This window comes from Astyanax mexicanus, chromosome 9 (genome assembly GCF_023375975.1).
Source record: "Astyanax mexicanus isolate ESR-SI-001 chromosome 9, AstMex3_surface, whole genome shotgun sequence".
In the NCBI taxonomy this organism is placed as follows: Eukaryota; Metazoa; Chordata; class Actinopteri; order Characiformes; family Acestrorhamphidae; genus Astyanax; species Astyanax mexicanus.
In genome coordinates, this window is record NC_064416.1 from 18,628,423 (window position 1) to 18,653,470 (window position 25,048).

A 25,048-nucleotide genomic window follows, 5' to 3' on the forward strand; every position below is an offset into this window, starting at 1 on the left:
TACAAGGCACATGCAATACTAGTAAGGGGTATCACTATGTTTTCCATCAGCAGGTCTCTGGGTGGTGGTGGTGGGGTAACTGTAAAGTAAAGCTAAGCTAAGAAAACAAAACTAAAACAAAACTGCAATTATATATATATTACAGTTTTGTTGTTTTTGTATTCATAAAGTTGTAAGAGTTCAGAAATCAATATTTAGTGGAAGAACCCTGTTTTTTAATCACAGTTTTCATGCATCTTGGCATGTTCTCCTCCAGCAGTCTTACACACTGCTTTTGGATAACTTTATGCCACTACTGGTGCAAACCCTTCTCTTCCTCTTGATTATATTCCAGAGGTTTTCCATTTGGTGAAACAGAAGAAAATCAGCATTTTTAAGTGGACTCTTATTTTTTTCCAGAGCTGTATATGAAGCTACTGAAATTAACCAACTATTTGACTTATAATAAGCAACGTTTCTGTGTACTCGTCAGCAGTGTATGTACTGTATACTGTGTTTTTGCTGCGACCTAGTGGTGAGAGTCAGGTTTTACAGCAACACTGAAAATCTTACAGCAGTGTTTCTAAAGTCCCAACTTCCATGGAAATCCCACATTCTGCATTTTTGCATTAGAAAAGCATAAATCACTCCTCCTGGAGCTTAGCTGCTTATTGCTGCATCACTGCATACTTTATTAAAACTCTACACAAACAACAAAGAGCTCTTCTTACACATTCTATCACACTCACACATACAGCTGTTTAAATAACATTTATTGACAATGAATTTATGATAACATCTGGATTATTTTACACATAATCTATTACTACAACATAATAAGCCTTCACATCCTACAAACGTTCAAAGCCTCTTTACTCCTAATGCATGCTCTCTTACATCTATACATAAAGATCTGTTCTTAGATTATCTGTTCGGGTAAAATAACAGCAAATCAAACAGCATATTGCTTTTGTTGAGGCTTGATCAGTATGTTCACATATATACTTTTTTTACTTTCACAGCAGATAAATAGTGCATTTAAAAACAAATATATCAACAAGGAAATGCGTAAATAAAGGTGCTACAAATGGTTCTTGGAGTGAAGCTATTAAAGAACCATAATGTTCCATAAGGTTCCATAATGGTTTCATCATTTAAAAAAGATAATTGGGGCTGAGTAATTATTTAAAAAAAATTAAACCTGTTTTGAGAATATTGGATGTTATATTGGAACCAACACAATTTTCCAACTGCAAGTCTTTATGCACTGGCAAGAAACTTTACTACAGAACTAATATAGAACTAATAATGGTTCTTCTATGGCAACACTTTAAAGAACCCTTTGTAGCACCTGTATTTTTAAGAGTGTAGCACACACCAATCAAGCATTGCATTATGACCATCTTCTTGTTTCTAGACCAGTTTTCCATAATACATATAGGACATGTTCTAGCTCTATAGTTACTGAATGTCCTGTATTTGTTTCTCTATTATCCTGCTTTTACCCTCTTCCTCAATGGTCAGGACCCCACATGAGAGACCACAACAGAGCAGCTATATTTGGGGTGGTTGGTGATTCTCAGCACTGCAGTGACACTGACTTGGTGGTGGTGTGTTAGTGTGTGTTGTACTGGATTTGGTACACCAGGGCTGATGGAGCTGTAAACACTTTAGTGTCACTGCTGGGCTGAGAATAATCCACCAACAGCATCCTGTGGGCAGCGTCCTTTAGGAAGCATCCTGTGGGCAGCACCCTTTGCAAAGCATACTGTGGGAAACATTCTGTGGGCAGCGTCCTGTAGGAAGTGTCCTATAGGCAGTGGCAGGTGGAAAGCATCCTGTGGACAGTGTTCTATGGCAGCATCCTGTGGGCAATGTCATGTGCAAAGCGTCCTGTAGATTGTATCCTTTAGAAAGCATCCTGTGGGCAGCATCCTGTGGACAGCATCTTGTGGGAAGCATTCTGTGGGAAATGTCCTGATGGAAATGTTCTATATGCGGCATCCTGTGGGAAGCATTCTGTGGGCAGCATTGACCTTGACCTTCAGCAACGTGCTGTAGGCAATGTCCTGTGCAAAGCGTACTATGGGAAGCGCCTGTGAGAAGCGTCCCATGGGCAGCGTCCTGTGGGAAGCATCCTGTGGGAAGTGTCCTGTAGGAAGTGTCCTGTTGGCAACATCCTGTGCAAAGTTTTCTGTGTAAAGCATCCTATGGGCAGCATTCTATGCAGCATCTTGTGGGCAGCATCCTATGAGCATCCTGTGTGAAGTGTCCTGTGAGAAGTTTCCTGTGGGAAGCGTCCTGTGGGAAGCGTCCTATGGGAAGCGTCCTATGGGCAGCGCCATGTGGGAAGCATCCTGTGGCAAGCATCCTATGGGAACCGATCTGCGGGAAGTGTCCTGTAGGAGGCATCATGTAGGAAGCATCATGTAGGAAGCATCCTGTAGGAAGCATCCTGTGGGAAGCATCCTGTACCCACTGATGAAGGACTATAGGATGACTAACACAAACTGTGCAGAAACAGATTCAGAGCTTCTGTCTCTGACTTTACTTCAACAAGGCAGACCAACTAGGTAGGACCAGTGTTTAAAACCTCCAGCAGCACTGCTGTGTCTGATCCACTCATACCAGCACATTACACTAATACACTGATCCACCACCATGATAATCAGTGCCACTGCAGTGCTGAGGATAACCAATTGCTGCTGTGTGGAGGTCCCGTGAGGTCCTGACCTCTGAAGAACAGGGAACATAAAGAATAATAATGAAAAATGCAGAGAAACAGATGCAGGACTACAGTCTGTAATGATAGAACTACAAAGTGCCCCTATGTACTCAGTGTAGCTGATAAAATAGATAAAGGTTGGAGATAAAAAAAAAGGTGGTCATAATGTTATGCTTGGTTGGTGTAAGTACATTGACATCAGTTTTTAATAAGAGGTCATTTTTTGAACATCCTGATTGGAGCATTACCTGTGTACTGCAATATAGAAATAATGAGAATTAATGATGTTCTTTACTCACACACAACACACCATCAAAGTAACACACCACCACATGCCTTATTCCTTCCTACAGCACTCACTCTCAAAATCTCAAAATGACTAATAGTGATAGAAATAAAGCTGCTAGCCAAAGCACTGTAATATAAACATGATTCAAAAACATCAGTTTAAAAATCAGTAAATAAAGAATTAAATATAGAACTGATATCTACATGTTAAGCACTTGAGCAAACTCACTGCAAACGCTGGTGAAAATGTGCAGCTAATAAACGTGCCCATGCTCCTTAGAGCCTATCAGCAGTCTACCTTCATAAACACTGATCAGAATAACTCTGAACTGTGAATGTGAGCAGTGGGAGGTGTGGCTGTGTTTTCTAACACTAATGAACAGAATGTCTTTGGATAAAAGCAGGACGAGAGGTCCTTTACCTTGGTGATGACTTCAGTAAGAGCACAGGTGAGAATCGGCAGCTGCTATCCTGACTCATCTCTCATCCTACAGGTTCCCTTTCTCTTTCTAAACTCTGCTGGAAGGTAGATATTAATCTCCTCAATTCTAAAAAAAAGTACAGACACACTGAAAACAAACATTCAGTCACTCTTACATACAGTCGGGTAAAGAAATTAGGACACCCCATGAAAACGGTACTTTTTTTACATACATATTTAAACATATGGACATTTTTTTAATCCTCATTTGTAAAATGTACTTATCATGATTCATTTTTGTGAGAAAATAGTATGTATACCTACTATATTTTTATTCATTAATTTATTGCTAATAATAAAGTATCTAACATTTTAATCAAATTAGCCTCATACTAACTATAAAACATGGTGGTGGGAGTTTTCACGAAAATGGCTGCTTTGCTAAAGCAGGCTCACAGCAATCTGTTCAAACACTAAAAGCTGAACTAGAAGTTGACCATGCAACATGACAATGACCCAAAATATACCAAAAATAGCTTAAAGTATCATATTAAGAAGCTGTAGGGTGGTTTGAAGCGGGCTGTGTAGTAAAAAAAGGAAGGAATTTTAATTTTAAAGTTTATTTTAGCCAAAATAAAAAAGCAGGGGGTGTCCTATTTTTCTTTTTCCTCCGTAGGAAAAGGAATCTTGATTTTTTTTTTTTTTGGCAAATAAAATATATTTATTGTTTATTGATTTTGTAACCTACAGGTACTGTTTAATTTACTGTTTTTTTTTTCCTTTATAGTGTTTAAAAGAAGATAAAATATAGGTATGTCCATATTTGTTTAATAAATATACTGAATATTTCTCAATTTATTGGGGTGTCCTAATTTGTTTTTATTTTATATTGCATGCTGCTTAAAAGAATTTATCAACCATTAACAGATGTGCTATCACTATCTAACGAGGTGGGGTTATAGATATTGCTGAGAAAAGTTCCTTCTTTATAATAATTATAATAGTAAACAGAATAAGGTGATTAGTATTGAAGTAATGAAGTAATTTGCTATTGAATTGTTGTATCTATTTCTGCGTATGGTCCTCTAGTGTAATATACTATAGTGCAGCAGAGCTGTGCTCAGGGTAAAATAAACCGTTAAAGTTAATGCTAAATTAATGACTCAAATTTAGACAGAACTACAGCAAACTACAGCTGAACTAGGCTAGCTCCTAGACTCGCACCAAAACCAACAACGCTTCTTCTTCAAAAAGTAAAGAAAGTGTAAACTGACTCTTCACATTCATGAGGACAGTGACATTCTTGAGTTAATAAGGCAGTACATTCAGAGATGCCTTCTGAACAGTCGTAGAGATGGTGGTGAACTAGTGCACGCTATTATTGGCGATGGCGAGGCTGCTATTGCTTGGAGAGGCACTCCACTCCAGAATGTTGGCCCAGCTCCCAGAGATAAGCAGAACCGTGGCCTGGGTTCCTCCAGCCCTCACCGTGAGCATCAGCCAGGGCTTCTGCTGCTGCTGCTGCTGCTGGAAGGAGAGTGCCCCCTCCTTGGCTTTTTAGTTGATGGGCAACTGCCACGCTGGAGCGTTCACCGTCCCCCTGCTGGATGCTTAACGCATCTTATAGTCATGAGCAATAGCAGCCTCAGACAGCTGACCTTTAAAATCCAGCTCGAAGGTGAAGTCCAGATCACGCTGCAGAAGAGAGAAGAGAAGAGAGAGGGAGATTAGTGAATGTTGGTAGAGTGGTATGCAAAAGTGTGTGCACCCCAGAAAAACATAAGGTTGCACCGATACTGATACCGTATCGGTATCAGCGCCGATACTGGCACTTACATACAGTATCCGGCTGATACCATTTCCGGGTTTGGAATGTGGGAGTAAACAGCGCGGGTAGAACGTACAGACAAAATGGAGCAGCATAGCAAGTAATGCTACTGCAGCATGCCTTTTTTTACTTAAACAGCAAACACATGAGCCAGCTACCTAAATAACCATCTAAATAATTAATACTTGCCTGAGTAACAGTCTTAACCTCTTAACGCACCCTGGCCCACCAGCGGGCTAGAAAAACCCGAGACTCTGAGAAAGCAGAGAAATCTGCCGGAGTGAGGGCAGGGGGCTCTTAAAGAAAAACCTTACAATATCTTGTAATAAGAAATAAAAACAGAAAATCTGAAAAGCGTCTGAAAAGTTTCCTGGTTTTTGACAACAGGAGCTCCTTGTCAATCATTATCTACTGCAGCCAATAATCTTAACAGATCTTTAAAAAAAGGCGGAACCTGCAGAGCAGCCAATCAGGTTATTATATCTTATTTAGGATAACACAGTTGGTATCGGTACTCGATACCATGTATCCGTATCGGTAAGGAAAAAGTGGTATAGGTGCATCTGTAAAAAAAACATATTTTTATATTAACAGAAGAAACAGTAGTCTGGACACTTACTGCATTCTTTTCGTTAGGGTGCATGGCGACCGTGCCCACAATCTCCTCTCCTCTCTTCACTGTCAGATACTCCTCCAGGTAGAAGACCGTCTGCTTCCAGTGCGTGTAAGGAGCATCAGGTGCTACAGACAGAAGAACACAAAAACATCACTGATTTTCCAACGTTATTTGATTCAACTGGGAAATGATTAATTGTAAAATAAAACCTAGTCTAGGTTCACATTACAAGCCACATTGCTCAAATCTGATTTTTTGCCCAGATCAAATTTAGCTATCTTGACTGTTCACATTCACAAATGTAAGTGACCTGTATTTGTGTGTGATGTGAATGAATCTGTCCCAGAAACGCCTCACATGCGCACATTAATACATATAAACATCGCCTTCTTCACCATCAAGAATAAAACATCATATTTGAGAGACAACTCGTAACTTTATAAAGATGAAATGGATGTGTTAGCAGCTCATATGTGGAGCATCTTTTGCTGGAGTGGAGAGTAAACAGCTGGTCTGAAGTACATGCTCAGATCGAAGAGGAGAAAAAAGGCCAGGCGGCTTGATTTTGCTGTTTTAGCAGCTATAGCTTTACAGCTGCACCAAGAGAAGTGTGAGTAAGAAAGAGAAGCACGTAGCACATGCCCTAAAGCAAAAAGATGCATGAATGATATACTTTTTTCTTTTTATAAAACATCTTGTATACAACTATATGTTGTTTCTTGTTTTTGATATTTGTTATGTATGTTATATTTGTTGGACCTAAGGACCTAAGGCTCTGAAGCACATAGCCCAGTTTTGTTTCAGCCTTGTATCAGTCCTAGCCCCGCCTGTCATTATTGTTCACACCTGTGTCTCATTTATAACCCAGCCCTGTGGTTATCTTCCCCAGGTGTTCCTTGTCTGTGTATGTGCATGTAGCCCTCTTGCTTCAGTCTTCCTATGTCTGATCCAGTTTCAATGTAGGTTAACTGTTGCTGTTGGTTTATTCTGTCTCAGTTTGTTTCTAATTTAGTTACTTTTGTTTCATGTGTTTTGTGTTTATTTTCATGAGTTTGTCTGACTTTCTTATTGCATTAAAAGTATCTATTCTATTTTGTTAACTAAATGTATACGGATTTATCCGTCTGTAGCAGGCCTTAGCAATGGCTTTCTTTTTTTATTAATACTTCTACAGATTAATCCTAAAGATTACTTTATCTATCATGAATGAAACTAAAGTTATATTTTTAAATACTTTAGGTTGGTGTTTATTACTATCACAATTTATATGTACATCATTTTAGTATACCGGTGATTTAATATAGCACTGCTCTGAAGCATTTAAACATCTCTAAAAAAAAAATAGCCAGACTAAATTATAGCCTGAACATGGTGCCACCAAAGACAAACAACAGAAGAAGCCCCCAGATACTGTAAATTTAGTAAAAGAAAAAATTGTAAAAGTAAAAAAATATATATTTTAATCTGGTGTTTGTTGTTTCACTATGTTGCCAAACTAACAAATTAAATTTCTATAATTTTTGCAGATGCACATGATAACATAGTGTCCTCTTTTGGACATGTTTTGACATGTTCAGGGATCGTTATGAAGCCTGCCAGATTCCCCTTCTCATATAAACTTTCCCTCTCACAAAATATCTCATTACTCTCATGTATGTGAGGTTAGTACCTGTGTGTGTGTGAGTGTGTGGGTGTGTGTGAGTGAGCATTTATCTCTGCCAGGTGCACTCTGCTGATATCGAACTACTCCACCTGTGAGAGAGGCCGGTGCTGAGAGGCTGATTGACCACACTGCGAAAGGTCAAGAGAACTTCAATGTGCTCTCAGATCAGAGCCAGCTTGCCTGGGCCATTCTCAGCTTTAGGGCTATTGACAGGGCTCAGCCTATCTCATATCACACACAGCGAGAGGTTAAATACAACCTGATATATCAGACCTCCACACTGGCCTTTAAATGTGCCGTTCTTTGGCAATCCTAATAAGTACCAGGTTCAGAGAAAATGAAAAGGAAAAATTGGTTCTAAAATAAGAGGACATGAAATGGGTTCATAAAGACCTTGCAGATCTTCAGATGTTTGACAAATATATTATATATATATATATATATATATATATATATATATATATATATATATATATATATATTATATATATTATATATATTATATATATTATATATTATATAATATATATATTTAAAACACTATTTGTGTACCAAAAAATAGTAAATAATGTATAAATCACACAACTGCCCACTTTCATTATTTTCCCTTTAATATTTTATAATAATCTAAGCAAACAGCTCACAATAAGAGCTAGTGAGGCTACACCCTCCACACTGTGGGGTTAGTTAAAACACACTTCCTTAAAACACACTGAGAAAAGATAACATATTCTCCCTTTTAAATTCATGTGTTTGAGAATGTTATATCTGAAGATTTATCAGGAACAAACTATACACTGATCAGACATACCATTAAAACATGCTGCCAAAACTGCTCTGTCAGATTGAAGAAACTCCCCTGTCACTAGTTTTTCACATTTGTTGTCTCTACTTTGATCATTTCTGATTGGTACTAAGCACTGAGCACTAAGCACCAGGAGCATCGGCAACACCTGCCTAATGTTTGGGGGATGTTCTGACCTAGTTGTCTAGCCTTCACAGTTTAGCACAGCATGCAACAGATCAAACTGACGGCTTACTTGCTGCCTAATATGTAGATCACACTCCTCTCCACTTACAGATGCTGTGTGAACAGATAATTAATATTTAAGGTTAGGGTATAGGGTTAGGCTTAGGCGTAAGGTTACTTTCAATAAAGAAAAAAATACATTCAACTAAGAATTCAATTGCATTCAATGGATATTTAACACTTACAAGACTTCAACAATGGACATCCAAGTAAAGTGTTACCATATACAGTATTTATCTTTTATTATATAATGATACATTTTCTTGTCATATCGACAATATGCTTTAATAAGAATATAGAGGATATCAAAAGTGCTTAAGAAAAACCAACTGAGACCCAACTGTACATTTCATTACAGATAGTAAAACATTCTGTTAAATTGGAATCACTGTAATCTGTTTTAAACTGTATTTAAATAACAGAATAGTAGAATATGCTGAAACATTTGTGTGAAAGCATGATAAATACTGTGTCTTAAAATATCATATTGCCCAGCCTTATCAGTGCATGATTACACACACCAAGAATGATGGCTATACTGTTCATATCAATATCAGAATTGTACCCTATCGTTCCACAATTAAAAAATATATTGTGATATATAAACGTTGGCCACAGCGTCCCGTCCATATTTATAGCACAAACATGTTGCTGACGCTGCAGAGGCCCAAAGACAGAAAAGCATCAAAGCTGTACACTGATAACTTACAAGTGTAGTAATACATCAAACCTAATGAAACAAGACAGCATGCTGAATTAATCAATGTAAAGAAAACTGCAGTTTTAGCAGCGTGAGGAGCAGCCCTCCTCTTACTGATCCCCTCATCTACACCCAGGCCCACGACTGCACAACACAGCAGGACTCCTAATTAGCTAGCTTACTTACTTGTGGAGATAAAAGCAGAGCTAGATGTTCTTATTTATGCGCACATACTTTATGGGCAAAGACACTGTAAGGCTTCATCTAGATCTTTCTGCTAGAGTGTCCATGTATTTCCTATATACAAGAGAAATGCATTCAGGATTATGGAAAAGTTGGCCTCTGCATTTCTGCAAGAGTTTGAGAAACTTCATGATTGGAAAAAATACTGCTGTGAGCTTTACCACTAGTTTTCCATCTTTATGTCATGATCATGATACTGTACATGTTCTTTATCAGACTATTTAAATATATTATCTAAGTTATTTCTGTTGGAAAACTAAATACAGACCAACTAAAAGGAGCATTCTTATTTTAATGTTTAATTCCATATAAAATTCACTGTAATGTTACACAATCTAACTAACTCATGCTACTTTAGATCATACCAGCAGTTTGTGACTGGAGTACTTTGGGTTGGGTTGGGTTCAGGCAGCTTCTTCATTTGGCAGGAAGCCAGCCCCCCCTCTCTGATAAGTGGAGTCAGGAATGAGAGATAGGAGTTAAAGGGAGGAGACAGCGTGGTGGAGGGCTGCAAAGACTCGCCATAGGCATGTAAACAATGTATAGATCATATTTATAGAAGCTACATTACAAGGAAGGGCTTTAGGCGTCTCTTCATACTTTCAAAATTTAATTTATTATACCATTTTCACTTTTAAAAGTAATTTCATTACGGATGTTGTCTATATATTGTGCAAAAATTTAATGACAAATTGATCAAATTCTACAAAACTGGTTGGAATAAAATCTTGTATGGCTGATATAACCCCCACATCCAAATGGTTTACCACATGCCTGGAAGGGAACCCCCATCATCTTTTTTTTGATTGGCTGGTTTATATGAAGGTCTATTCCCACCACTTAAAAACAATCTAGCACACATTTGTTTATTAAAGGGACAGTAAAAAGTCTCTGTTTTAGTTGAATATACCCTTGTCTCAAATTTGAAAAAGGCTAAAAAAATGGGAGTAGTAGTTTGGGAGGGAAACTGGGTGATGTATGGGTTTAGAGGTTGGGCAGGAGGGAGAGTTGATTGGCTGAGTTGCATCAGCAGCAATGTGCCTCTGACAGCGATGAGATGCAGATGGTTGGACATCAGCAGGAGAGGCGGTATTATTGATAAACAGATCTGCAAATTGTGATGTGTCTGTGCACCAAAGTATATGGAAACTTCATCCACACCTATAGCACAGTTGAACCTGTAAAGCCACAGCAGAGCCAAAATTACCACATGAAAAGCATTAAAGCGTTAAAGGTTAGGACGGGTTTATTACAATTTTAAGCAGGACTGATATGTTTCATTACAGCTATGAATGGAAAAAAATATGGTTATGGGTTTAGTGCTTTCAGTGGAAATCTCACAATTCTAGTTATTTTTGTATCTACAAACAGTTATTTAGTTTCTAATAATGAGAGAACAGATTACTTAAAGATAAAAATTACATGTTAGAGCTTACATAGGGTAGACCAGTGCTTGTTTGACAGATAATGATCTGGTCATGATCTCTGAGTATGAGACTGAATGGGGCTCATCTGGCTCTTTTTGCCAGATGAGCCAATGTTTTTGACATTGGTTCTATATTTACAGACTGAAATACTGTGGTACACAGTGTACAAAATGTTATGTATGATGCAAAATTGACAGTGTATGCACTAGGATTGGTGATGTTGAGTACATTTTTGCATATTTGCTGTGTGGGGAGTAGAGGGATTGCTTTTTGAACCAGATGAATTTGGTGGTTTTGTGGTAAATATGTGAATCTTTCTCTTTTATTTTTATACTGTTCAGGAATAGTTTTTTGGTTATTATTTATGTATGTTAAATGAATCCATCTGCACTGGTTTGCATGGTTTGTAATATTAAACTCTAATTAAATGCATAAAACTGTGCTCTTTTAAAACTCTTTTTAATGTTCTTATGGTACTTGTTTGAAATTATTCAACCGTTTTGCATGCATTTTTCTTCTTTTCTTTTCTAGAGTCAGGCTTAAAATAGGGTGTTAACATTAATAAAATCATACGCTTTTTACACTGACTTCTATTTAAAATATATTCTTTCCTGCTTTACCTATAAATTTGCCATTTTAAAGCTACACGTTCTTTGCATGACAACTATGATGGACTGTTTGACCTGCATTGTCTTTATACTACAAAAGGCATATATAGTTTGGGAAGCAAGGTGTCTAAGCTGCTACATATGCTTTACAGGATAGCAGTGGAAATCAATAGCCGTGTCCGGCTTCATTTAAGTCTTAGATCATACATTTGATAAGACATGCTTTTCTTCACTGCCAGAGACTCTAAAATCCATAGAATCCATAGAAAAAACACAAGACACATAATCACATCATAGTCATAAAGATAAAAACTAAACTAAAGCATGCCACAAGATGGCAATGCTGCTCCATAAAACACAGCGGTGCTCTGATTCACTGATTCTGTCAGTCTTCTTCTAAATAACCTAAAGAGGAACATCTTGCATGCATTTTAGTCCTCCTAGCTTATCCCAGAATGATTAGTGTCTCTATCTAGGACTGTAATCGTATCATCAATCTGGAAGAGTTATAGCTGATCTCACTTTGTCCAGCGGGCACAGAGCCTGCTGTGTCTTTTTTAGTTAAAGCAACGGCTATAAAGCATTGCCTATCCTCAACACACACTTACAGGAACACTAATCACTCAGCTTTAGCAGCCAAACAGGTAGAGATGAAGTGGTATAGCATAAAATTTTGGGCTAAAGGAGGGTACCGCATTCTGGAAGAACGGAGATCGATCTCAGCAGAGATCGGTGGTCCTCATCTTCTCTTAATCTTAATTCACCTTCACCACTAATATGAGCTGGAAGAGTCTAATTTGTAAAATACCTGATCTACAGCCAAGCTTTTGATGTCTGACCCTTCAGATAACCTGCTAACATCTCAGCCCAACAGGATCCAAAGCACTGAGTTTTTGAATACAATTTCAGACTAGGGGTGGGCGATATGGCCCTAAAATAATATCACGATATTTCATGGTATTATCGAATTAACGATACTCTTGGCGATATGACAAAAACATAAAAAAATACACTACTGCAACAAAACAAAACTTACATTTCATTATTGTATACAATATGATATTGCACACCTCATCTGAGATATTAAAAAAATACAAGAATTTTAGCAGATTTGTAACAGAACTCCAAATATATCCATATATCCAGAATTAAAATAAAATAAATGATACTGGGCAGATATAATCTGTCTCTAGTAGATATTTAATAGGAAATGAGAAATGTGTGAATTTTTCTTTTGCTTAAAACAGCAAAAAAGTAGAACCTTGATGTGATAATTAGGGGTGAGAGTTATGGGATGATATTTCAGGGTCTAATATCACAATATTCAAAAATGTTGACGATATTATCGCATACGATACGATATGGCACACCCCTATTCCAGACCTTGGCAATTTGTGGTCAAAAAACAACCCAATCCAACAACTTCTCAGACTACTGTAACTTAACACAAACAGATCCTACTGTTTAGCTTAGAAACAATGTTAAAAGCATTGTGATGGAATAGAGTTTGGGGAATTAAGAGCTCATGAGTAATGCTCATAGCATGCTCTGCATTACTCAACCTTTTAGTATCATGGTGTAAGTAAAGTAGGGTCTGTGCCAGTGGGCAGCCATGAAATGTAAGAATCACTGCTTGTTGGTGGCCATTCATTGGCCATGTTTCTCTCCTCCATTTCTCCATCCATCCATCAATCCATCTGCAACAACTTATCTAAGATCGGGTCACAGAGGTAGCAGCTATAGCAGTTTGTCCCTAACTTCTCTTTTCTTGCCTACATCATCCAACTCTAACCAGGGAATCCCTAGGCATTCCCAGGCCAAAGTGAAGATAAAATCTCTTCACCTAGTCTTTGTTCTGCCCCGTTGTCTCCTCCCAGCTGGACATGTAAGGAACACCTCCCTAGGGAGGGAGCTGCCCTGGTGGTATCCCTATCAGACACCTGAACCACCTCAACTGGCTCCTTTTAATGCAAAGGAGCAGCAGTTCTACTCCCTCAAGGAGTCCCGTTAAGGATTACTGAGCTCCTCACCATATCTTTAAGGAAAACCCCAGCACTCTTCTGAGGAAACCCCTTTCTGTCATTGTGTAAAGGATCTCATGACAGTAGATAAGTGAAGGAATGAAGACCAACTGGTAGATTGAGAACTTTTTTTTTTGTTCTGCTCCCTTTTTTGTCACAACAGTGCAGTAAAACGCAAGCAGTGTCATCCTGTTGATCCGATACTCTTGGCAATCTAATGCTATATTTTTCCCTTACTCGTAAAACAACACCCCAAGATACTTGAACTCCTTCACTTGGGGCAAAGATTCATCCCCCCATTTGGAGTAGACAATCCATCACTTTCCTTTTTCTTAATGCTTCTATTCTAAATATAAATATATATAAAGTTAGTTCAATGGAACTATTGCTGCCTTGTGATGGAAATATACTTTTAAGGTGAGTGCACATGAATTTTCCCAGGATATCTTATGTCCGACAAGAAACACATGAACAGAAATCATGAGATTCTGAGGTGGACCTGTAGGTAGAATAATGGCCTGGCATTGTTGCTCCACCCCTGGTGATACTACATTATTAACAACCTAATTAACTAATTAAATTAGGTTTAAATTCCTTTCAATTAAAAAAAATAACTAGATAAATTTCACTGTAAACTACTGATTTAAACGGCAAAAAATGACGGTCCAAATCACTTAAAGGATATATATATAATTGGAGATGAGCTACGAGCATAAGCCTAAATGTGTGATATTCTAAACATCCATAATCCATAGTAGTTGATGGCATAGACAGAAACGAAGGAAAATTTAAACCTTTTTAAAAATCGGCCTTTCCTTAATCAAAATACTTGAATTAGATTGAGAAATTACATTACATTTTAACATTCAACAGTAAAATAGTTTTTCATTTCAAACTCTAAAATGTTGTGTTACCTTCTGAGAACACTCCTCACTGCTGGGAAGACTGGGAAACATGTCTAATAATGGCACCTAGAGCATGCCAGAAGCTTCTCTAATAGAAGACTGTAGTAAAAACAAAGGATCTGAACTAGATCAGGCTTAAAATACACAGCACATGTTCCATTAAAATATGCCATGTATATATCACCGTTCAAGCTCTAGCCTAATATAAAGGTTATAAAACAGTCAGGCATTTTCACAAACACAGTGAATTTGAATATAATACCTGTGGAGAAGCCTGTCTTCTTATGACACTTGGTGAACTCAATGTTGAAGTAGGTGACGAGAGCATGAACATAGTCATTCCTCTGGATCTGCAGGCAGAATGTTGAGGTAAAGGACAGGTCTTCTGGCTTCACTGTGTAGATATCCACCTCCTGAAGAACAAAGAACAGTTCTGTTTTATAGTATTTAATCACACAAACGCACAAACATACACACACAGGTATAATACAGCTGCATAATAGAAAACACAACAATCACACCAGCATTATTCGGACTAAAGCATTAATCTCTCTATTCAAGAGGTTTTTTCAAGTGTCAGAATGTGAATGCTGCAGTGAGGAGGTTGTGTTGATTTTACTCAGCCCTTAGAGCAGAGCCTGGACATGGTCTAAGAGAGTTCAATCAGGTCTTATCATCTGCCCAAACCAATACCCACCTGTCCTCTGTGTTCATCTCAAAGGAGCAAAACCTTGTTTATCAGACAAACAAAAGTAAAGCACTGCTCTTTCTTTCTCTCTCTCTCTCTCTCTCTCTCTCTCTCTCTCTCTCTCTCTCTCTCTCTCTCTCTCTCTCTCTCTCTCTCTCTCTCTCTCTCACTCCTTTATTACTGAACTCTTACCCCCAAGAGCACTTGGTCTCCTTCAGCTTTCCATCAGAGTGCAGATCTCTTTGTAATTGAATTTAATGGTCACTTTAATTTGGAAATAAAAGGTTATTTGATAAGTTTTTAATCCATTCAACTCTCCTCAGAGCACAAAAATCAAACAACTCAATTATTTCTCACCTCGTTTCCAGCTTTTCGTTTTCCAGTAATCTGTCTTATATTCAAATCATTTACAGAGGCTAAAACAATGCAATCTAATAACTCATTGTGGAAGGTCAGTGGAGGATACAATGCAGTCAGTTTAGTGGTCTAGGCTGAGAATTAGCATGCACAGCACTATTCTATCTGCAGACAAGGAGAGTGAAATGGAAAAAGGCCATTCAAATGTGCTGTTTGTGAGAATGGACCACATCATATGGCTGGATTTGGAGAGGGGCAATGCTACGAAGGATGAAGAGAAAAAGTATGTAAGGAGAATGGGTGGGATGGGGGGTTGAAATAATGAGCGTGGTTAGGGGATAATGCTAATGCTGCTCCAGCAGTGCTAGCCGGTGTAAGCAGCAGGCTACAGGCCGATAACGCTCACCTCTAAACAAGGAAATAGCGCTTAGTGGCTAATGCTAATGCTCCTCCAGCCCCAGGAGGAACTCCTGTATAACACTGTAATTTTGCGGAGTGCTTTACTGTTTCTGACTGATAAAATTCATACATAATACGCACTGGATTAAAAGGAGGACTGATGATTTTTGAGAAAATTAAAGGATTTTAAGTATACAGTATTATACAATATTATTATTGCGTATGATAAGTAGTGATTCCTAGTCAAATATCAATGAATTATTGTAACCATTAAAATAAGCTATTAGACAAGAGAACTAAATATAACATACATTTCTAATATAAACTATAATAACAAATAAGAAATAAAGTTCCGTAAGTGAGATAAGTACAAATTTTGAACAGGGATATATGAGCATTATTAGATTCAGTGTTAAACAAAGTAATATGTTTATGGAAGAGTTACAACAAGCAAATGACATGCATTCAAATGTGGAATTTGAAATTTTGAAATTATATATTTTCACTACTTAGTTTTGGTGGCATGGGTAAAAATGACAGAAAATAAATCTGGAAACATCTGGAACAATTGCTCAAACCACATGTGTTTAATTAAATTTCAATTTCCATTTCCATTTTTAAATGTCCACTCTGAAATAGTTCCACACATCATTCTCTAAACTGTTGTGTAACCATCTGGGAACACGCCTCACTTCTGCAGCTGGGAATAATGTTTTTAACGTGTAATGCCTACACCTAGAGTAGTGACATATATAAACAACAGTTTGGGATCTGTCTTAAACTGTGTTCACTATCAAATATAGACACAATATCAACCATCCACCTTCAAATATTGTCAGAAAAAAGAAATGGCAAAACTCCATACATGTTTATATCAGGCAAACTATATAACAAACCAAATTGCACCAATTCATCAGAAAATATACAGAACAAATAGAGACAAAAGTGAGTTTTTGTTTTCTGATCTGTGAGCTGCTTCAAACCCCTTTGAGACTCAAGCCTCACCCCATGCATTCAAATGAACCTGATCAAGCCAATCATCATCTCTCTCAAGCCATTATCCAGCACTTCATTGTGAAATGAGATTTCATTTCTATGGATCATTATACAGCAGCCATGCTTCGTTAGGGAGCTAATGATCAGTCAAAACACTGTAATGTGCAGCCCTTTTTTATTAACTCAAAAAAAAAACACACTCAACGTTCTTCACGTCCTCCTGATCCAGGCTTGAACTTGATATGCATACGCATGCACATGAATTAGACAGTGTATGAAGAGAAACTTACTTTGATTAAGCAAGCGTTGGTCACTACTTGCTTGGAGTCCACTATGTCCACCAGTGGCTCTTTCATTGCTACGTTTCTGATGCAGGTCATGTCGAAGCCGTACACGTTCTCCCACCCTATAAAAACACACACATACGCTGGTGAGATTCCACCTTACTAAAGTGCTTAGTTGGCTGTCAGTGTGTGAAATTTCCTCCGTCCTCAGATCAGTGGTTCAGACGTAATCACTGACACAGTCAGAGTAATGAATCACTTAGATACCTCTCTTTCTGAGCTCTCTGAACACTTCAGAAACATCAAAATCCCTTAAGATGTTCATGACTCAGGAGAGTCTCTGCTGTGCGGGTTTATACTCAGTGTTTCCCACACAAACGCTACACCTACAGACAGGCATATAGATTTAGATAAAATTAAAGCATGTGAATATGAGAATTGATATTTTGCTTCTCTGTTACACCTTTAGTTGTGGAGCATACATCGCTTTCACTCCACTGCTGTAAATAAAAATTACAGTAAAAGAACAATGTGAACAGATACAGTAGAGTAAAGCCCATTTCACCACTGGCGCAAAATTGCACCACATGACATTCTGCACCATGCTGCGTATGCAGGGTTAATTTTAAGACTTTTTGAGGCTCTGGTTGGTCCAGCGGGCAAAGCGCTAACACTATGATCAGGAGATCGTCGGTTTGAATCCTGTTCATGTAGCTTGCCCTCGGCTGTCGGAGAGAACACAATTGGCCTTGCTCTCTCTGGGTAGAATTTCCTGCCTGCAGTTATCATGGGATTTGTAGTTGAATCATCACATACCAGCACCGATAGCCCCCGAAAAACACAGAGAACACAGAACTAACTTTCGACTTAGACTTCGCTTCTCTGGAATTAACGAAAAATGTAAAATAAAAATGTCAGACTTGATTAAATTAGATTTAAGACCTTCAATAGAAATCTGGCCATTTTAAAGTGTTTTTAAAGCCTTAAATTTAAGGCTTTACAATTCAAACATTTTAAGACTTCTTAAGACCACATGGAAAATCAGTACTTCAGGCAGTTTTGCATCAAATGCTTAAAACGTGGCAGCTCTTAGAGAGAAACAGTACAAAATGCAGAATTTGCATTATTAAATAATAATAATAAGTAATATTCTTGCTTAAATAAAAATTCAGACAAATAAGCATCTCAATAAACAGTTACTTTTGAGATGACAGTAAGCATTTATTTATATTTCACAACAGTAAGCTATCTAGCTAGCTAAAAAGCTATCTGCTGTAAAAATGGCCTAAGTTAAAAAAATTAATTATGATTTGGATTATGCATTGTTTCTCAAATCTAGCTGAGTGGTTGAATGTCTGCCAAAGTTCCAAAGTGTCACTAATGGTTCTTTGAGCAATGCCCTTGAAGAATCAACTGTGGATCCATAGATAACCATGTTTGTTATAGAAGTGAGTGTGAAGTAACTTTAAATACATAAAACACATCTCTATAACAAAAGTTTCAAACCTGTGGCAAATCCTGCATACTGATTCAAGTCCGGATATACAGTATCTGTGTCTGCACTGATCTTATTATTCATGAATGCAAATGTGTGAAGCTTATTAAAAAGTTCTCACCCAAAAGTGATAAACTCTATTATCTGAGAGAAATTTTCATTTTAGTTCCTGCAGTATGTTTACAGTATAATATACCCTGACTAAGCTTAATGAGTGTAGAGTACAGCATGCTGATGAAGCTGTAGTGGGGTAGGGTAGAGGAACACACAGGTATGTTCAGATGTTGCACCAAAACTAATTTACCTATCTTAAATCAACAGAGAGAAAAAGAAAAAAGAGAGACACAAGCTTTGTGTGTGATATGCTAATACATTAGGAGAGTCAATAGAAATATAACAGAAATATTTAATGTTCTACAGTGAAGCTCTATGTTAAAACCCTGTGTAATGTATCTCTGTGTCTAGCCAGTTCTCGCTGTTGTTGCCACTTGTCCCGTAGCTGACAAGCGTTACAACTTGGATTCTGTGTGTGTGTGTGTGTGTGTGTGTGTAGAGTTTAAAGAGGACAATCTCCCCCAGAGCAACAGCTTTACAGAGCCATGTTGCTCAGATGCGGTGTTTGATGACTATACTGTAATATCACACAGCCCGCAGCACTGTGGCTGTGAAATGAAGCTGTGTCAAATGCTCTCTCTCTCCTTCTCCCTTGTGAATGAGAGTGTGTATGTGAATGTGTGTTTGTGTGTGTGTATACACACTCACAGTGGATCTTGAAGTCCTTGTACTGTCTGTCCTCGATGGCCACAATATAGAGAGCAGCACGGTCTGGAAACATTAGGCCACCGGGTTTCTATAAAAAGAACACAGATTGTCTGGTCACTGTGGGAGAAATGTATACCCACACACAACACCCTCACACACACACACACACATGCAGAGTAATGTTCAGAAATCATTCAGCTTCTACTTGCTTGTAACACACAATTTAATATTGAAAGACATACACAATACAAACAACATCAATAATGTGCTATTAATAAATTGAAATCTTGTAAATAGTTCATAGTTAATTTGCTTAATTCCACTGAGCCTGCCAAATTTAACAAGGAAGTTAAACTACATCACTTGTTAAAAGTTTTAGAACATCCCTATTTTTAGTAGTCCAGTATCAGTGCTGCATGACCCAGACAATCTGCTTTATTATTTTCTCATCTTAGCAATGACTTATATTAATACACTTCACCTGTCAGACATCTAATTCATCTCTTCACTGCTGAAACTGAGAATTAAACTGAGCTAAAGCTGTTGCCATGTGGGTCAGCCAGACCTCTTCTTGTCCCAGTTTTCTTCAGTTTCCAAGAATATTTTAAAGAGTTATCTGTGTTTCTGTGTCTTTTTATAGTTATTATGATGAAAATAATTAAAGCTAATAAACAGGGTTAACAAATATGTGTAAAATGTTATCAGGTTATTTTTTATTTAACAGCAGATTTTAGATAATTGCTTAAACAGATTAAGATTATACATAGATGATGACAAATATCTTGTAATGCCTGAATAACTACAGTTTGACAAATTCTGATTTGTCTTTACTTTATCAAATTGAATATTAATAATTATACATCCAATTTTCTATTTTCAATGTTACACTGACTGACCTAGGAATAACTGCTTTAAAATCATCAAGCTTCATCGCTAGATCTTTCATCTTATCTCCGGTTCTACCCATAACTGCAATGACTCCTGTGTGCCACTTTCTAATATTGCTAACAGATCTTGGGCTCTGAAAGTGTTCTGAGATTTTTGAACAGTACTGTTTACACACCTACACACACACACACACACACATACACAAAAAAAAATATATATATATACACTGACCAGCCACTTGTCTCTGGCAAAGATGACGGTATTGAGCATGGACTCATAGAAAAGGCAGTAGCCCATCCATTCTGAGATAATGATGTCCACCTGGTCCACCGGCAGCTCCGTCTCTTCCACCTTCCCTTTGAAGATGGTGATAACTACAACATATAGCAGAAAGGTGTCCATCAGCATGCATTACTGGTACTGAAGCATGGAAGACAGGACAACTATATTGACTATAGCTCTCTGGCATTTTTGCAGTGAACACACACATATACACTAGTGCGGAAACATACACACACACAATGACATACAGCTAGCACACATGTCCAGAGTGGTGAGCAGCCCAGCAGGGCCTAACAATGGCAGCTTGCCAAACCTGGGTATTGAACTCACAACCCTGGTGCTCTAAATGATAAGCCACCACTGCCTCACTGGACAGACAGTCAGCTCTTAGTTTCAGTCTGCAGATCAACATGCAGACCATGCTGAGCAGCCTTGTGTGTGTGTGTGTGTGTGTGTGTGTGTGGGAATGAGAGAGAGAGTATGGACTCAACAAGGACAGATTTTTGCAGAACAGCTTTTGATCAGTCTCCATGGGGATTTATTGAATTCAGTTTGGCTGGTAATGGAACACTTTGTCAGCAAGAAATATGAAGCCTCCCGTCCCCTACGCCGATCATCCTGCCGGACTGCAGCTCTGCTCCGGGGATTCGGCTTGGCTAAAGGAAAGTCTTTAGATATCTCCACAATTACCACACACATCAGTTTCTCATTTTATGCTTGTTTGCAAAGATGAATCGTGTATGTCACGGTTGTTTCAAGCTTTTTGATGGCACGGAGCTGAACAGCCTCCATTTACTCTTTCATATTCAATCATATTCAAAAGTTAAAATAGTTCCATTGCTGCTCTGTTTGTAGCTGCACTGTTTGGCTGTTTGCGCTGCATCGAGCTGCATCATGGAGAGCTTTGGTTAAAGTGCATTACCGGTCGATAATAGCACTCATAGAAAACCTCTCAGCCAATCACATTGCAGGGTTGGTATTGCATAACATAACTAATAGAAATGTACGTGTTAACGAGAAATTGCACTGGGTTTATAAAACTCAAATAAATACTTTGAATTAAACAAATAAATACGCTCGGTTTTAAGCCTTTAAGCTGACTTGAATAAAATCAGTTTAATGTACGTTTAGTGCTCTTACCACTGTCCAGGTGATTGGCTTTGATAATCTTCTCAGAGTACTCTGATATACTAGAACATTCAATCTGAAATGACAAAAAAAAAAAAACACAAAGCCTTTTATTACAATATTTCAGTGAATTGATAATATTACAAAATGAATTACCAAATTAATTCACACCATAGTTTGTACCTTGCAGTTTCAGCAAGTGTTCATTACAATATGGAAAAAAGCAACAAAACCTCCAAAGACACAAGACTAATTTCAGTTTGTTTGATTTATTTTAAAAGGAAGGAATTTCAGTGAAATACTTTTTCCGTTTCAATCATTTCATTGCAAACTGAACAGTGAGCAAAGAAAGAGAAGAAAGCTGAAGGAGTGGAAGTGAGTCTACATGGTGATGCTAAATCCTCTATAATCCCCCACATTAACAAACAAATCCAAACTTTACTTGCCTACAGTATGCTTGCATACATACAGTTAAAAGAGACATCAATGTCTCTCAATATCAGAGGGTCTCCTGCTCTCTCTACAAAGTAGATTCTAGAATCTGACTCAGCTGTTTACATGTACACTTTCTGTTTATATGCAAACTGTATGCTATGAGTAATCTGATCGAACATGACGCTAGGGGTGTGCCATATCATATTGTGCGCGATAATATCGCCAAAATTGTTCAATATCGTGTACGATATTATACCCTGAAATATGGTGCCATATCACCCACTCCTAATTATCACATCAGGGTACTACTTTTTTGCTGTTTTTAGCAAAAGAAAAATTCACACTGTTCTCATTTCCCATTTTATATCTACTAGAGACAGATTATATCTGTCCTGTATAATTTATTTTACTTTAATCCTGGATATATGGAGATATTTGGAGTGCATTATTAGTATTATTAGTACCATACCATTCTGGATCATTGACTTCTGTTACAAATTAATGTTACTGATTAATTTCTTGTATTTTTTAAAATCTCAGTTAGGGGTGTGCTGTATCATATTGTATGCAATACGAACATTTAATATTCATTTAATTTCATTTTAGTATCGTTATTGCCAAAAATACCAAAAAATATTGTGATATTATTTTAGGGCCATATCGCTCACCCCTACATGACACACATATCGCATAGTGTACACATAACAATCAAAATTACAACGAGCAACTGGCTAACTAGCTATGTTCCTTGTTAAAGAAGGAGAGAAAAGAAGAGATTATGTCCCCCAGTAAACATTCTGATTGGGGATCTTATCGAGTACAGGTGTTTACAAAGTCCTTATTCTTCTATTTAATGGATTATTTGTATTTGGAATGTTGTCCGATTGAGGTGTTTACATGGACGTGCTCTATTCTGATTGAGCTACTAGTGCAGATTATTGGTCTGCATGTAAACATAGCCACTGAGTACACTTTATAACCTGATTACTGCTAAACATCAGAACTTTTATTTGCAATCAGTTAATAAACGTACAGAATAAGATGTAAAGCAAGTCAGCTACAAGGAAAAGACTACCTAATCCTGCAGTGATAATGCAGAGCTGTGGATGAGAATTCTAACCATTCGCAAAATTGTGCAGTACATGTATTGTAACCAACCTATGTGGGTGATCCAATAAATCAAAATAATGCAGGAAAGTTTTTTTTTTTATTTAAGATACATCACTACAGCAATATGTGGCAATATAACTGCAACACAATAAAATCAGATTCCTGTACGTACTTCAGCTCCCTCATCACACCTCCCAATATTCTCCCCTCATTTTCTTCTCCCTCTCTCTTCCACTCAGCTGAGTAATGCCACTGAGATGATCTAGAGATAATGACCCCAGGAACAGATCTGCCAGGGTTAGACTGGCTGAAACACAGGAGCGTAAGACTCTGCTTCCTCTCCTTAATCTCCACTCCCCTCACACTGATGACTCTCCACTAGCAGAGTCCCTCTATACTCATTAGACTGGGCCGTGAGTACTCTCCTCTGCATTTAACACTGCCTAAGGCTGAGGGACTGAGTTCAAGCACATTGTGGGGAAGAGTGCATTAATGAGAATGCTGCAGCTGAGCCACTATCAGCATACTAACCTGCTTTACCAGGACAGAAACAATACAGCGCATTCTACTGTAGTGAACTGCATCGCTGCCTCAGGATCAGCATGTTAGCTTTAGCTTGTGTGTTAGATTGTGTCTAGAGATATAAAGCTATAAAGTGTACATTTCAAATGTGCTTGAATGCATATGCAACACTCGATGCATAATGAAAATGCAGATAAAATGCATATTAGCGTAATAAAATGTTCTGTCAATCTTTATTTTTGCTGTTTTTTTTTATATATACACAACTGTAGTGTATTCATTTTATGTGACTTTTAATGCCCCTGTTTATTTAATGATGTACTGCAGTAAGAAAATAAATATATTGTTCATAACTGTTTAATAATAAGTGTAAATAATCACATAGTCAACTGAGTCAGCCAGGCTTTGTTCTATGAAAACAATGACTAAGCTGATTCTAGAAAGCTACTTTTTCTTCTAATTCGCAGCAATTTAACATTTGTAACAGTCAGACTGGCTTTTTAACAATTCTTGAATTACTAATTTAAAATGTAATTTAAACTTTGTATTTAATTTGGTTGGTATATGGTTATTTTGTGCAGAGTGGTCCAGATGTCTAAAGCAGTGCCACTATGATTGGAAGATTGCTGGTTTGAATCCCGGTCATGCAGCTTGCCATCAGCTGGCAGAGCCCTGAGAGAGCACAATTGGTCTTGCTCTCTCTGGGTGGATAGGTGGCGCCTTTTACCCTTTTCACTCCTACGGTATCAGAACCGAGACGCTGTGCTTTCCTTTGAGAACTGTGATGCTACTAGGCAATGCTGCATCAGCAGCAGCTCGAAAAGAGGTGGTGTCTGACTTCACATGTATCGGAGGAGGCATGTACTAGTTATCACCCTCCTGGTGTTGTGGCATCACTTGTGATGGGGTATATACAGCTGATTAGCAGCTAAACAATTGGCCTAGCTAAATTGGGGACAAAAATTGGAGAAAATTAGAAATAAAATTAAAATGCAGTATGAGATTTTACAAAAACCATGTAAGCCAGGACTATCTGTGGTAATTCTGCACCAATCCAGTAGTAATGTATTCCACTGTAATATTTTGATGGTATAAAATAAAAAATACTGCCAATTCCAATCATCTATTACATATAAATGAACTTATTGCAGTGTTTTAAAGCAACTGAGAAATCTGAGAAGGTGGTCAGAGTGTAATAATAACATATTAAACACACTATAAAAATGGTTATTATGCAAGTTGACCACC

The 25,048-nt window shown here is 37.7% G+C and overlaps 1 protein-coding gene across 1 annotated transcript in view; it reads right to left on the reverse strand.

Annotated features, from left to right (window-relative positions):
- Positions 1 to 681: 681 nt before the first annotated feature.
- Positions 682 to 25,048, reverse strand: part of LOC125804593 (protein arginine N-methyltransferase 8-B) — a 42,702-nt gene continuing 18,335 nt past the window's right edge. The window contains exons 4-10 of the mRNA XM_049483639.1: positions 21,746 to 21,809; positions 20,555 to 20,697; positions 19,436 to 19,523; positions 17,185 to 17,300; positions 14,717 to 14,867; positions 5,861 to 5,982; positions 682 to 5,108 (exon numbers count right to left, since the gene is read on the reverse strand). Of these exons, the coding sequence (XP_049339596.1) occupies positions 5,025 to 5,108; positions 5,861 to 5,982; positions 14,717 to 14,867; positions 17,185 to 17,300; positions 19,436 to 19,523; positions 20,555 to 20,697; positions 21,746 to 21,809 (768 nt within the window). The 3' untranslated portion in view covers positions 682 to 5,024. The remainder of the gene's footprint in view (positions 5,109 to 5,860; positions 5,983 to 14,716; positions 14,868 to 17,184; positions 17,301 to 19,435; positions 19,524 to 20,554; positions 20,698 to 21,745; positions 21,810 to 25,048) is intronic.